This window comes from Rosa chinensis, chromosome 3 (genome assembly GCF_002994745.2).
Source record: "Rosa chinensis cultivar Old Blush chromosome 3, RchiOBHm-V2, whole genome shotgun sequence".
Taxonomy (NCBI): domain Eukaryota; kingdom Viridiplantae; phylum Streptophyta; class Magnoliopsida; order Rosales; family Rosaceae; genus Rosa; species Rosa chinensis.
In genome coordinates, this window is record NC_037090.1 from 14,016,112 (window position 1) to 14,029,425 (window position 13,314).

The 13,314-nt window shown below is 37.7% G+C and overlaps 2 protein-coding genes and 1 long non-coding RNA gene across 4 annotated transcripts; all 3 read left to right on the forward strand.

The window, feature by feature from the left end:
• The first annotated feature begins 3,267 nt into the window (after window positions 1-3,267).
• On the forward strand, window positions 3,268-6,367 carry LOC112193500 (ankyrin repeat-containing protein ITN1). Its single transcript, XM_024333674.2, has 4 exons — window positions 3,268-3,444; window positions 3,541-4,128; window positions 4,588-4,997; window positions 5,231-6,367. Exons 1-4 carry the CDS (start codon window positions 3,408-3,410, stop codon window positions 6,050-6,052), a joined length of 1,857 nt encoding a protein of 618 aa, XP_024189442.1. The 5' UTR covers window positions 3,268-3,407; the 3' UTR covers window positions 6,053-6,367.
• Window positions 6,368-6,991: 624 nt separating this feature from the next.
• Window positions 6,992-7,822, forward strand: LOC121052130. Its single transcript, XR_005808129.1, has 3 exons — window positions 6,992-7,209; window positions 7,504-7,549; window positions 7,641-7,822. It is a non-coding gene; the product is annotated as an uncharacterized LOC121052130 (long non-coding RNA).
• A 1,575-nt stretch (window positions 7,823-9,397) lies between these two features.
• Window positions 9,398-12,519, forward strand: LOC112192612 (ankyrin repeat-containing protein At5g02620). 2 transcript variants are annotated; one of them, XM_040516862.1, is made up of 4 exons: window positions 9,398-9,680; window positions 9,995-10,554; window positions 10,811-11,220; window positions 11,377-12,519. In XM_040516862.1, exons 2-4 carry the CDS (start codon window positions 10,263-10,265, stop codon window positions 12,268-12,270), a joined length of 1,596 nt encoding a protein of 531 aa, XP_040372796.1. In that variant the 5' UTR covers window positions 9,398-9,680; window positions 9,995-10,262; the 3' UTR covers window positions 12,271-12,519. The 2 variants fall into 2 exon arrangements, with proteins under 2 accessions (XP_040372796.1, XP_040372797.1); XM_040516863.1 differs by having other exon boundaries at window positions 9,998-10,554.
• Window positions 12,520-13,314: the final 795 nt, after the last annotated feature.

A 13,314-nucleotide genomic window follows, 5' to 3' on the forward strand; every position in this document is an offset into this window, starting at 1 on the left:
TCTTGAAGATGCATTTTATTATTTGAGGATTTGGGCTTGTTGTATCTCTTGCTAACTAGAGGGTTTCTTTTGAAATGAAGTGGGCTTGTTTGAAGGCCCAACTAGGTTACGAGATTGATGACTCGCCTTTTCACTTGTCACTAGTAAAAATTGGACTTGTGGAATTTTGGGTGTCAGCAAGGTTATCATAAGTGGTACCAACTTAAGTTTTTTGTTTTTACTTTACCTATGTACTATGCAATGTTTAGTCATAGTATTATATGTTTGCTTAGAATAAGTAAGTATCGAACGTCGAATGAGTGAACCTATTCCTATGTACCACTGTGTATTAGATGTAGGATACCATATTTGATTGGGGAAAATTTGCTTGTGAGAGAGAATGTGGATCCCCCGAATATGCACTAAGAAGGATATATAGCATGAGAGCTTTTCTAGATATTTTTTGTAGAGGTTGTTCCATTCTATCTAATCCAAAAGCAAGAAATATAAGATAATATAAATTTAGTAGTCGAGACTGGCAAACCAAACTCGGACACAACTACCAGAAACAGCAACAACCTAGCTTGTCTTCAACGCCAACGCACCCAGACGAGCCGAGAACTAGGCATAAAAGAAGAGGTGACAGACCAGAGAAAAATGAGAAATTTTTCCGTGCTACGGTCAAACCATGTCATCATTGACATGTGGTTTGACTTCCCAATAAGATAAAGATATGTGTGTAACTAGTACACCTCAGCCACAACAACAAACATTACACTTCTTGCCCTTAACACAAACTGTTGCGGTTATCATAAAATCGGAAAAATCACATATCATTGTCATGTCAAAAGTTTAAAATTGCAGATTTTTTTTTTCTAGAAGAATTGCATATTGATATTGTATTTTAAAAGTTTTTTTTTTTTCTCGTAAGATAAGATCTGAAGATTTTGTTTTGTTCTTTCTCATCTTCTAATTATCTTACCTTTGGTTCTGTGACTTCTGTCACATGATAGAGCACTTGAGTTCTCTAAGCGGCAGCAGAGCAAGTCATCGAAAGGAGAACGACAACTAATGCAAAACAAAAATCAAGCTAAAAGCCTAAAACCCAGATCTAAGGGGGGTGTATTCAATTAAGAGTCTACAAGATTTTTTTGTATTTTAAAAGTCTGTGGGTATTCAACTGAGATCTTGAATAGTCCTTTAAAATCTTGATGTATTCAATTAAGATTTAAAATTATCCATTCAAATCTGCTGATATTCAAAAGTATATTGATTTTTAAGGATTTCATTAAATGCTGGATTTTGGAGGATTTTATAGTGCTTTTTATACATATCAAAACTCAAAAACAATCCAACCACTTCCCAAAAGATTTTGATGGATTCTTTCTCACTCAAAAAATGAAGAACCTCTTGTCTTAAACCTATTTTCCCACTATCTTCCTCTGCCTCTGCTCCCATCTAATAATTTTTTATTTTATTTTTATCACTATAGCTCTAGAAGCCTTAATCCTTCTAGCTAATGAAGCTCACTTTCAATGGTATTATTAAGATGATACATACACACATGATTCTTTTGTAAATTAGATATGAAATAAATTATGTCATTAGTTTATTACTTTATTTTTTGTGTAACATTTTGGCTGGTTAGTTTTCTCTTATTGTTCATATATACACAACATAAAGAATGGTAGATTGCCATACTTTCTTCTAATTGACATAGCATTATAGTTGGATCCATACATCCATTGCTTAATTAAAGAAGAAGAAGAAAAAAAAAATTAACCTACCAAAAACATCATAAGGATTTGTAAAATCTAAATAAATACTAGTGAATCAATCCATTAGAATCAATCAGAGTCCATATAGAATTTAAACAATCCGTGGATTAAGTAAATCTATGGATTCTAAAAAGTAAAAACTCAAACAAAGTCTTTTAAAATCTGAATTGAATACATCCCCCAAAATCTCAAACCTAGATCTAAATCTCAAACCTCTTCTTGAAATTCTACCCAGAAATAGAAACCTATTTTTGATTGGATATATGGGGTTTGCTATTTGATTGAGAAGATGAAAAGAAATGAACTGAAGAGTAATCAGATCTCAAGTAATAGGTCTGCATTAGCTTAGTTCTTCCGAAGTGTCTGCTAACGGCAAAGCACTTTGTTAAACGGCAAAAAGTTTAAGACTTGTGTTTAGTGGCTGATTTGTATCAATTGCACACGTGTATGTATCTTATTGGGAAGTCAAATCACATGTCAATGATGACATGGTTAAACCGTAGCACAGTTTCATTTTATTTAGCTAGAAATAATCAAGGGCTAGTTAGCTGCATGTGATTAATTTGTTTTGGGTCAATGAACGAATCAGAACCGATTACTTTTCTGATTTCTGTATGATAATTAGTTTTGCAAAATTTCAGAAATATATGTCAAAAACAATTTAGACGTCATCTGAGGCAATGGGAGTGCAAAATCTGAATGCAGAAGGTTTTGTGAAACACGTGAAACCACGTACAAGGTATGCTTGCTTGTAGATTTGTCCAATTGTCCGTAGTTATCCCCTTGAAGTACTCTATTATGATTTATGAAAGATTAATTTCCACCTGCTCTTCGATCACCAAATGATTAAGAGACCTATACTTCATAGAATTAATAAATGCATTCTTGGGTGCACCATGCAGCAAAGAAGCATGCAAGTACGGGGCAATATGTAAGACCGAAGATTTACTTCTGGTGATGGAGTTAGAAATTTTACATCCGGTGAATTGGGATGTTCGAGGATTTTATAGCCACTGTTCCATTCACGGTTCGTTGTTCACCCTCTAGCAATTTAGTAGCCGTACGGCCTCTGTTTCATTTGTCGGAGGGAAGAGCAATGATAGTACAGCTAGTTGGGTATCTTTTCCTGATCGATATAGAAAGGATTCCTTTAGCATGGGTTCAAAAAAGAAAGAATGAATTTGGACTCGACATATATGGATGGCTCTTCAGGATTGCCAAATTGAGTAACATGATCATCATTTGCTGGGAAAAAATAAAACAAATCAAGAAAAGTATGAAAAGTAATAGGCCAGCAAAAAGCCTACGTACAATTATTACCGTATGAAATTACCCGCGCGCTTTGGAGGGAAATATCAGTTCGGTTGACGTGGGCAACCTGGTCTGGCATTTACTTCCAGACCTCTCACTCAAAAACCAACAAAAAAAAAGAAAACTAACAACCTCAATTTCTTTACAATTTTATTTTGAAAAATCCCCCCAAATAAACCTTTTTTTTTTTTTTTTTCAGATCGTTGGCCTCCCGCCACCCCCAACGCACCAGCTCCTTCCTCGCCTTCAAAACCCTAACGAATTTGTTCGTTTCCCCCACATTCAGCCTCTTCGTTTCTTGATAATGAACGAATAAATAAAGGGATCGAATTTTCAAAAATGCTGAATGTCCGTTTGAGAACGGCACAAGATGCAGGTAACATTATCTGATCTCAATTTTTATTGAAACTCGATTGCAGGAAATGGAAATGATGATTTCATTGTTGTTTAATGGACGATGATGATGTGTTAGGAGGTGAGAGGGACCTGGAGAAGGGGCTGCTGGAGCCCTCAACGCCGGGAACTCGATCGGAGCCGCCGATGTCACCGCACACATCGAGGCTGGCGCCGTTTTTGTCCAATTCCAGCAAGTCTCTGCTGGTTTCGAATTCTAGCAAGTCTCTGCTGGTTTCGAATTCCGGCAAGTCTCTGATGGTTTCTAATTCCAGCAAGTCTCTGGTTATGTCGAATTCCGGCCAGCGCTTGGATCAGAAGAAGAAGTACGTGCGGCAGGTGACCGGCCGCTTCAATGACACGGAGCTCCACCTGGCGGCGAAGCGGGGCGACGTCGCCGCCGTGAAGCATATCATCGGCGAGATTGATGCACAGATGATGGGGACCACGAGTGGGGCTGATTTTGATGCGGAGGTGGCTGAGATTAGGTCTGCGGTTGTGAATGAGGTCAATGAGTTGGGAGAGACGCCGCTTCTCGCCGCCGCCGAGAAGGGGCACCTTGGTGTGGTGAAGGAGCTCTTGCCTTTCACCACCGATGAGGGGATTTACATGAAGAATAGGATCGGCTACAATCCATTGCATATTGCTGCTAGTCAAGGGCACCATGGTAACCATAAACTTCAAATCTGTTATATCATCATTTGTTGATTTAGGTGTCTATGTGCTTATGAAAGTTTGAAATGGAATACATTGCATAATGGTACTTGTTTACATATATATAACAGACTTTTAATGGTACTTGTTTACTTGCTATTGTCCTTACATGTTAGACTGTAGATGAATTTCCTATGTTTACATCATTTCTTGATTCATTTTACGTACGAGAAGAAGGAGAATGGCAAGCATGGTAGCTTATTCACACTAGACTTGGATTGGTGTTGTGTCCTTGACAATCATGGCTGGATTGGTTTTTAATTCAGGGACTGTAGGTTTTCTGCTTATTTGAAAGCATGTCTTGTCGGTCACTGCTCACTGTTTGCTTGTCTTTTGCTGCTGATGTTAAGTTTCTTGCAGCTCTGTTCTGGATCTGATTGTAAATATATACATACTAACTAGCTTTGTGCAGCCATTATCCAGGTCCTGTTAGACCATGAACCAGGACTTAGCAAAACACTTGGCCCGTCAAATGCAACAGCTCTTGTGGCTGCAGCTACGAGAGGGCATACAGATGTGGTTAAGGAGTTAATGAATCATGATCCTAGCTTGGTAGAAATTTCTAAATCCAATGGTAAGAATGCATTGCATTTTGCGGCACGGCAGGGCCATGTAGATATTGTGAAAGCTTTACTTGACAAGGATCCACAACTAGTAAGAAGAATTGACAAGAAAGGACAGACTGCTTTGCATATGGCCGTAAAAGGTCATAGCTGTGAGGTGGTGAAGTTGCTACTTGACGCAGATTCAGCTCTTGTCATGCTCCCAGACAAGTTCGGTAATTTACCATTACATGTGGCCACGAGGAAGAAGAGAACAGAGGTATGTATTTCCATTACTGGATCTTCACAATTTTTAGGCTTTATTGCATTCTTGTATAAAGGGCTCCTTTGCTATTCAGTTTGTCTCCTTAAACGTTGCACGAAATATGATCTATACACATTAGGTTGAGGTGATGTGAGATTTTGTATGCCAAGTTTTTGCATTGTTCATTGAGTAACTTGTATCGGACTAGGTGAATATCTTTAGCAATTTATATCTCATTATGCTTGCAGATAGTAAATGAGTTGTTAGCCCTTCGTGACACAAATGTGAATGCTTTAACAAGAGAACAGAAAACACCCCTTGATATAGTTGAAGCACTTCCTCTCTCTGAAGAATCCACGGCAATTAAGGAAAGCTTAACTGAGTATGGTGGTCTCCGAGCCCAGGACCTTAACCGGCCAAGAGATGAGCTTAGAAACACAGTGTCAGCTATAAAAAAAGATGTCCACACTCAGCTGGATCAAGCCCGCAAGACCAGTCGGAGTGTTACTGGAATTGCCAAGGAGATCCGTAGGCTACAAAGGGAAGGAGTCAATATTGCAACTAACTCTGTCACAGTGGTTGCATCGCTCATCGCAACAATAGCATTTGCAGCTATATTTACTGTACCTGGTGGTGATTTAGATTCTGGGAAGTCTGTGACGGTTTCAACTACATCGTTCAAGATGTTTTATTTTTTTAATGCTATTTCACTCTTCGTAGCATTGGCTGTTGTCGTGGTACAGATCACCCTTATTCGGGGGGAGACGAAGACTGAGAGGAGGGTTATAACAGTGATTAATAAGGCGATGTGGTTGGCCTCTATGACCACTACAGTAGCATTTATTTCTGCAGCATATATAGTGGTTGGTCGACATAATCGGTGGGCCGCAATCTTTATCACAGTTATAGGAGGGATTATAATTTCAGCCGTTCTTTGTATCATGACATATTTTGTGATAAAGTCCAAAAAGATTCGTAGATTGAGAAAGAGAGAGAAGCTTCTTACAAGGACTGGATCCTCCTTGCACTCAGACTCCGGTTCAGAAGTGAATCGTGTTATGGCCCTTTAATAGATTTGTTCTTTCGAACTAGCCTGTGGTTCAATGTCTGACTTTTATACATGAAGAAGAAAACCAAAATGGGAGCACTTGGGTCATTTGAGGTTCTTATCTATGGAAAATTCTAGTGTGCTGGTATGTATCCCATACCCACACTTACAAAGTGAGAACAAATTTGTTCTCAAAATTGGAATTTGAGTCCTACTTTGTGTAATCTTTGTTCTAATAATGATAATTACACTTCTTACGACACTTTTACAAGTTTTGAACAAATTCGTTGTCAATGTTGTAATTTTTGTTCTCAATGTTGTAAATAGTGTAAATGAATATGGTAACTTTTGTTCTCAATGTTGTAATTTTGGTTCAAATAATTGTAAATTTTTGTTCAAATACTTGTAAATGAGGGTATCTCATAATGGTAGGTACCATAGCTTGTCTCCTTATCTATAGTGTAACAAAATGAGTGGCCATTGAAATTATAATAATAGCGTCAATGAGTGGATCTTTTGGAAGGAATTTTAGTTTGGGTGCCTCAAGGGTTATATAAGTTTGGAACGAAACTAATGGCGGCCTCACATCTGCAAAGGGAGCTAGTGTGATATATCATCTGTATATTGTATGGTATATGCACGGTGTCAATCTTGATTTGTAACTTGTATAGGTTTCATTGCTGGTGATATCTATACATATATATTTGATAATAGATAGTGGCTTGTTGAATATTAGTTAGTTGATCACAATTTTGGATGTGACTTTACTTGACACATTTGACTGACAAAAGAGAATGTATCTGATGAGTCGAATAAAATCTGAAGCACTGTATTTTGTGCATACGATATGTGCCGATATGGTAGTCAAAGAATTTACTATGGTGGATTACACTACTTTATATAGATTATACACCGAATTTGTTCCATGCAAGTCTCTGGTACAGGTTTCCGGCCACTTCTATCAACTTTTCCCTGGTATTCTCTAAATCCCAATGATGCTGTATTATACTGTTAGTAATGGTCACCTCTGTAAACTTTCCTTCCGGGTTAAAAACTCCATGGTGTTTCATAGAGAAAAGGCTTATCTGAGCTAATGCAGGAAGATAGTTTTGAGCCCAAGTGATCGTTGAGGTTCTTGTTCATGGAGATCAGGTGACAAAGGATATTTTTCTGCAAAAGGTACTGATTGCCGAAACACACACACACTCACTCTCTCTCTCTCTCTCTCTCTCTCTCTCTCTCTCTCTCTATATATATATATATATATATATATATATATATATTGAGGTCAAGTTTGTAATACTCGATTCACACTAATAACTTTTGTATGATTCAATAGAAACAAAGGGAAAGAGATGACGAACAATAAAAGAGTGGCCTGGAATTATGATTTCATTAGTACTTCTTCCTTCTGTACTTGAGTTTATTGGGATGCTTACACATTGCTCATTTTTCACCTTTCTGATTTATCAGGACAAATGATGATCGACTTGCTTTGGTCCAACAAATCTGGTGGATGGTAATCGTGTAGCTCAAGTGGCATATTTTTCACATATGCACTATGGAAGCACTACTGCATTAACACCTTCCGCTTATTAATTTGTTGGCAGAAGATGGAATTCAAGGTTAGACGTATCAAGTGCTTTTCGAAATCCGTAAGTGGACTTTGTTTTAGTTCTTCCAGTAATTGGCAGGAATTATTCGATTGAGTTTCTTGAGTTGCACATGTTTTATGTGGGATCTAAGCTACTAACAAATCAATGCAACTGTTGATGTCCAGAAATCCACCTCATGGAAGAGATAAGCCATTATATTTTCGATAGTGTTGGCTGTGCTGACAGCAAGAGAATATTTGGTGCTCCCTTGCTAGCTGCAATGTTCTTTCTGCTTAAAATTATTGTGGTTAATTTTCTCATTAGTCAATTATGGGTCCTCGATCTGCTACCAGAAGAACCAGGTGCATCACATGGTGTGGTCTACAGGAGATCTATCCGTGTGCTCGCTATAACAATTAACAAGTGAGCCACTTGATAATCTTGGGAATGATTATTCATTTCAATAATGTTGGGTGGTTGTTCTAAGTTTAGAAATACTTTTCACCTATTTATTCTAGAGAAGGCAACTGTATTTATCTTAAAGTGTTTTAGACACGGCTTCATATAATCGGCACGCATGATCTATAATGATAGATTAGTTCACGCATGATTTCAAGATTGTTTATATATGAAGTTAGTCTGTCACTATAAAAAGATAGTCTAATTTTAATGTATTTATATATTAATATATGATAAATTTTTCTGTCACATTCATAAACACTTCTAGCAGAATATTTATGAATTACCATGGATATTAATGAAACAAATTTGTTTTCCTGTGGGAAGATTTTTAAGGCTTTTTTTTTTCTTTTTTTTTTTTTTGTTACAAAATTTTTAAGGCTTGTTAAATGACTGGATAAAGAAGAAGCGTATGGGCCGCTTAGCATCTTCAACCAATCAAAGAAAGAAAGAAAGAAAGAAAAGAAGGAAGGCGTGTAACGCTGTTCGATGTTCGAGGATGATGCTATCATTTTTGTCTCAATATATGACCTGCGAGTACCAGAGGCTAAAAGCCAACGTGGTCCCCCGAAAGCTAAAAACACAAGGGGCCGTGAGCTTCCTTCTTCCTCTTTCATTATATATCCCACTTTGCTGTCGGACCCATCTTATGCCCGAGTCAATGCTTCGTTTTTTATTCTAATACACCCACAATTTATCTCTATGCCAACATCATTATTGATATTTGACACTAGGCCACAATTAATGCATCGCCGGATAATCCAATCATAGTTTTACTTCTTATTTCGTTGATTTTAATAGAGAGAATTTGAATTCTGGACCTATTGGGGAATTCCACAAGAAATATTATTGAAACAATAACTATTTGTAGTATTTTTTTTGTATAATAAATAATCCCTTCAACGATGTATCGTTCTTACATGGTATTTCTTGAGGTAACGAATTGTCAATATTTAATTGTAAAATTTTGATTACATATCATTTGTATGAACTGCATATGTCTATTTATCACATTGAAGCATGCTGTGAATATGGGATAACATGTTGGTAGTTAATGATGAGTTTGAACATCATACAATCACGTGATTATCTCTCATTATTAGACGACTTGGTGATTTAAGCAATGAGATAACTAGACAGATGGCATGGTTTGGTATCTATTGGCAGGCACAAGTTACTCTTTTTGGTTGGAAGGGAACAACTACTCTTGTGCATTTTAGTTTCAACCAAAGATGCTGACGTGGTAAAACATGAGCGGCCATTGTCCAAAACTTGAAAAGAGCCCAACATGATAAAACGAGTGAACCCAATCATTATTGCAAGGAAGCTGGTTGCTACAGAGTACACAGTAAATCGACCTCTCCTTCTTCATCTTCCTAGTGCCCTGTCAACATCATCTTTTGCAAAGTGTAGTTACCTCATCCTCCACTGGTTCACTGAACTTCAAGTTTTGGGCTGTACCCTTTTCACACTCGGTTTCATTCTAGTTTCTCTCTGTTTTCAAGTGTTTCAGTTTGGTTGTTTGGGTTGTTTATCTCAGTTTCTTCGTTGCCCAAGCAAGAAGTTTTCATTTTTGAACCCACTAGCACAAGATCAGTAAGTAGTTCATGCTACGTTTCAAAGTTCACTTATTTATTTATCAATTAGTTCAACAATTGTGGTTTTGTATTTATGTTAAACTTGGTGCTCAACTATAGTTTTATTGGATGGCTGTACATGATTGGTTTTCAAACAGTAAACACGGTTTCAACTTTGTACCTCTTTTGTTCTTTTCTCTTTGCACTCTTGTAATGAGTAGTAACACTGATGGATGATGAATAACAATGCGTATTATATATATTAAGAGAGACAAGGAGAGAGTCAGACAGTTTACTTTTATTTTAATGCTGGAATTGTTTGTTTGGGTGCAGAAGATGTCAGAGTGAGTAATGGGAATCAAGGAATCAAACCTCCAGATTTCCCACGTGCAAATTCATGGAATCATCTGAATAATCTTATCCTCATCATTCACAAATTGATTTTTCTGGTGTGCTCTTTGCTTCACTTTGATTGAGGCCTTCATGGTGAAAAGGGGAACTTTTGATTAAATTTTAGGGAGAAATTTGGATTGGAACTCTTGGGGAATTTTCTTTGAACTATGGAGCACCTGTGAGGCAGCAAAGCTTCTGCGAGAAGAAGATGACAAAGCAGTTGACAGGGAAGCGCGAAGATGCCCCCTTGCATTTGGCAGCAAGAGCAGGAAATTTGGGATTGGTGTTAGAAATCATCTCAAATGGTGGGGATGCAGAGTTGAATGAAGTGTTGATGAAGCAGAATCACTCGGGTGAAACCGCCTTGTATGTGGCGGCTGAGTGTGGCTATGTTGATTTGGTGAAGGAAATGATCAAGTACTGTGATGTTGGTTTAGCTAGCATCAAAGCTAGAAATGGCTGTGATGCATTTCACATTGCTTCCAAGCAAGGTCACTTGGGTAAGTCTCTATGGATGTTTCAAAGTTGTGATATGCTTGCTTGGCGTATTATATATAACCTTGTTTCTTATCCTAACATGATGTTAAAGCTATTCTGGTGATTGCATAAAGTTAATAACCTCATGTTTTCATATGTGATTTATGTAGAAATCTGAACAAATTTGGTAAACCATGATTGTAATTGGAAATCATCTAATAGCATGTTTTGTTTGGGGAAAATCATATTAAAAGTCATTGTTTTGTTGGCGTGTTTCAGAGGTATTGAAGGTTCTCATGAAGGCAATACCAGAACTTTCAATGACTGTTGATCAAACAAACACCACAGCGTTGCACGCCGCAGCAGCGCAGGGTCACATTGAAGTAGTAAATTTCCTTTTGGAGAATGGTTGCAGCTTGCTGACCATAGCAAGAAGCAATGCAAAAACCGCCTTTCATTCTGCAGCAAGAAATGGGCATTTAGATGTCGTCAAGGCACTCTTGAGAAAAGGACCTGAAATTGCAACGAGAAAGGATAAGAAGGGGCAGACAGCTCTCCATATGGCAGTTAAGGGACAGAATGTTGAGCTGGTGGATGAGTTAGCAAAAGCGGATCCTTCTATGATAAATATGATGGATAACAAGGGCAACACTGCCTTGCATATAGCAACCCGGAAGGGTCGAGCTCAGGTACTGAAAGTTGGTTTTTGATTTCTAATCTGAAAGAACATTCTTACAAATGTTTTAAGACATGGACTAAGCTTCTAACTGTTTCTTAGGAGTATAAGAATGATAACATCTCATAATATCGAAATAACAAATTCTACCATATATTATCTTTTGCAGATTGTTCAGCAGCTGTTGGGTTATAAGGGAATTGCCACAAGTACCATTAACAACTCTGGTGAAACTGTTCTTGACACTGCACAGAAAAATGGGCAATCTGTGATTGCTGCCATTCTAGAAGAGAAAGGCATTCAAAGTGCCAAATCCATGAAACCACCAACCATAATCGCAAACCGAGAGCTCAAACAAACTGTCAGTGACATAAAACATGAGGTGCATGACCAGATCAAGCAAACACGACATACACGAAAGCAAGTACATGGAATGGTAAAACGGCTGAGCAAAATGCACTCAGATGGGCTTAACAACGCAATAAACTCCACCACTGTTGTGGCTGTCCTCATTGCCACCGTTGCCTTTGCTGCAATTTTCACTGTCCCAGGCCAATACCCCAATGACCAGGATAATCTTCCACCTGGATACTCTCCTGGAGAAGCAAACATTGCCCCAAAAGCCGGGTTCATAGTCTTCTTCATCTTTGATTCTTTTGCACTCTTCATATCATTGGCTGTAGTGGTGGTTCAGACTTCTATTGTTGTTATAGAGAGGAAGCAAAAAGAGAAACTGATGACAGTTATAAACAAGCTGATGTGGATGGCTTGTGTGATGGTTTCGGTTGCATTTCTTGCACTGTCTTATGTAATCGTCGGAGAGAAAGAGAAATGGTTGGCTGTTGGAGTAACAGGCATAGGTACAGTGATTATGGGAATGACATTGGGAACAATGTGTTATTGGATGGTTGTGCAGAGAATTGAGGCTTCAAAACTTCGTAGCATCACTCGGAGATCATCAATGAGCACTAGGTCACACTCACATTCTGGGTCTTTCTCAGTGATGTCAGACTCTGAGCTTATCAACACTGAGTTCAAGAAGAAGAAAGTGTATGCAATTTGATACAGCTCATGTTATGACATACAATCTTCGATTAAGCACAGTTACAAGTAGCACTTGATCGATGTATCTAACAAGGACAGCCAGTCAAGCATGTAACAGCATAGACAGCTGGTAATAATTTGTATATTGATTAAGGAGAAAAACTTGTTACCCAACTAGTTTGGGTTATCAGTAGATATGTTGCGCCTTAAATCAATAACCATGGCAATGGCATACCCTCTGGAGGAGCTTCCCTAATTCCAGGATCAATTTTTTGGGCCCTAATAGTTTCCCAAATTAAAGAGTTCTTCTTTCACAATCATGCTGATTCATAGAAATTAATGACTCTTTTTGGCTTCTTTAGTAACTAGTATCAAAAGAATTAATGAAGATGGTCAGTTTTTGTATCTGTCAATGTTAAGATTTGAGTAGTTTATCCATAAAAAATACCATAATTACCATAAAGATGATCACTCAAAAAGATGTAGAATTGACATAGTAGAATAATTGTGGAGGGAGATCAAAACTCATATTTGGACCACTATGCTGAATTCTTTTGAAGAGGAAAGTATCTGCCTTTCCGCTTTAAAATTAGAGGGAACAAATTGTTTAATGTTTACAGGAGTCTGTTTGGTCCTTTCTCTAAAAAGAGGCATACAAGATAAAAAGGAGAAATAATTTTCCCTCTCTGCAATCTTTTTCTGATTTACTCGTCCAAAAAATATATTTTTTTTCTGATTTTACAGGTGGTCATGTAAGTTATCGAGGACATGATTTAGGCCAAATGGGTTGAACCAGTCGAGTTTTGAACCAGCTCAAACTGAAATTTCGGCTTACCGACAATTCGGCTTAGCTTTGGTATGAGAAAATGAGATATTGCAATACCTCATACCGAATAATTAAACAAAATATATAAAACTTTGGAAGAGTTATAAAACTTTGGAAGAGTTAAGGTTCGAACATTAGATCTTCTAATTACAGCATATTCCATCATCAAATCAACATCATCAGATCATCCTCATCTCCAATGTTAGAGAATCTCCGCCAGCAAATCCACCCAAAACC

Excerpts from the sequence above, each read along its gene's own strand:
- LOC112193500 (XM_024333674.2), top strand. The coding sequence starts at position 3,408 with ATGCTGAATGTCCGTTTGAGAACGGCACAAGATGCAG. Across the intron at positions 3,445-3,540 it reads GAGAACGGCACAAGATGCAG|GAGGTGAGAGGGACCTGGAG; the intron begins GTAACATTATCT and ends ATGATGTGTTAG. Across the intron at positions 4,129-4,587 it reads TGCTAGTCAAGGGCACCATG|CCATTATCCAGGTCCTGTTA; the intron begins GTAACCATAAAC and ends AGCTTTGTGCAG.
- LOC112192612 (XM_040516862.1), top strand. The coding sequence starts at position 10,263 with ATGACAAAGCAGTTGACAGGGAAGCGCGAAGATGCCCCCTTGCATTTG. Across the intron at positions 10,555-10,810 it reads TTCCAAGCAAGGTCACTTGG|AGGTATTGAAGGTTCTCATG; the intron begins GTAAGTCTCTAT and ends GGCGTGTTTCAG. Across the intron at positions 11,221-11,376 it reads CCCGGAAGGGTCGAGCTCAG|ATTGTTCAGCAGCTGTTGGG; the intron begins GTACTGAAAGTT and ends TATCTTTTGCAG.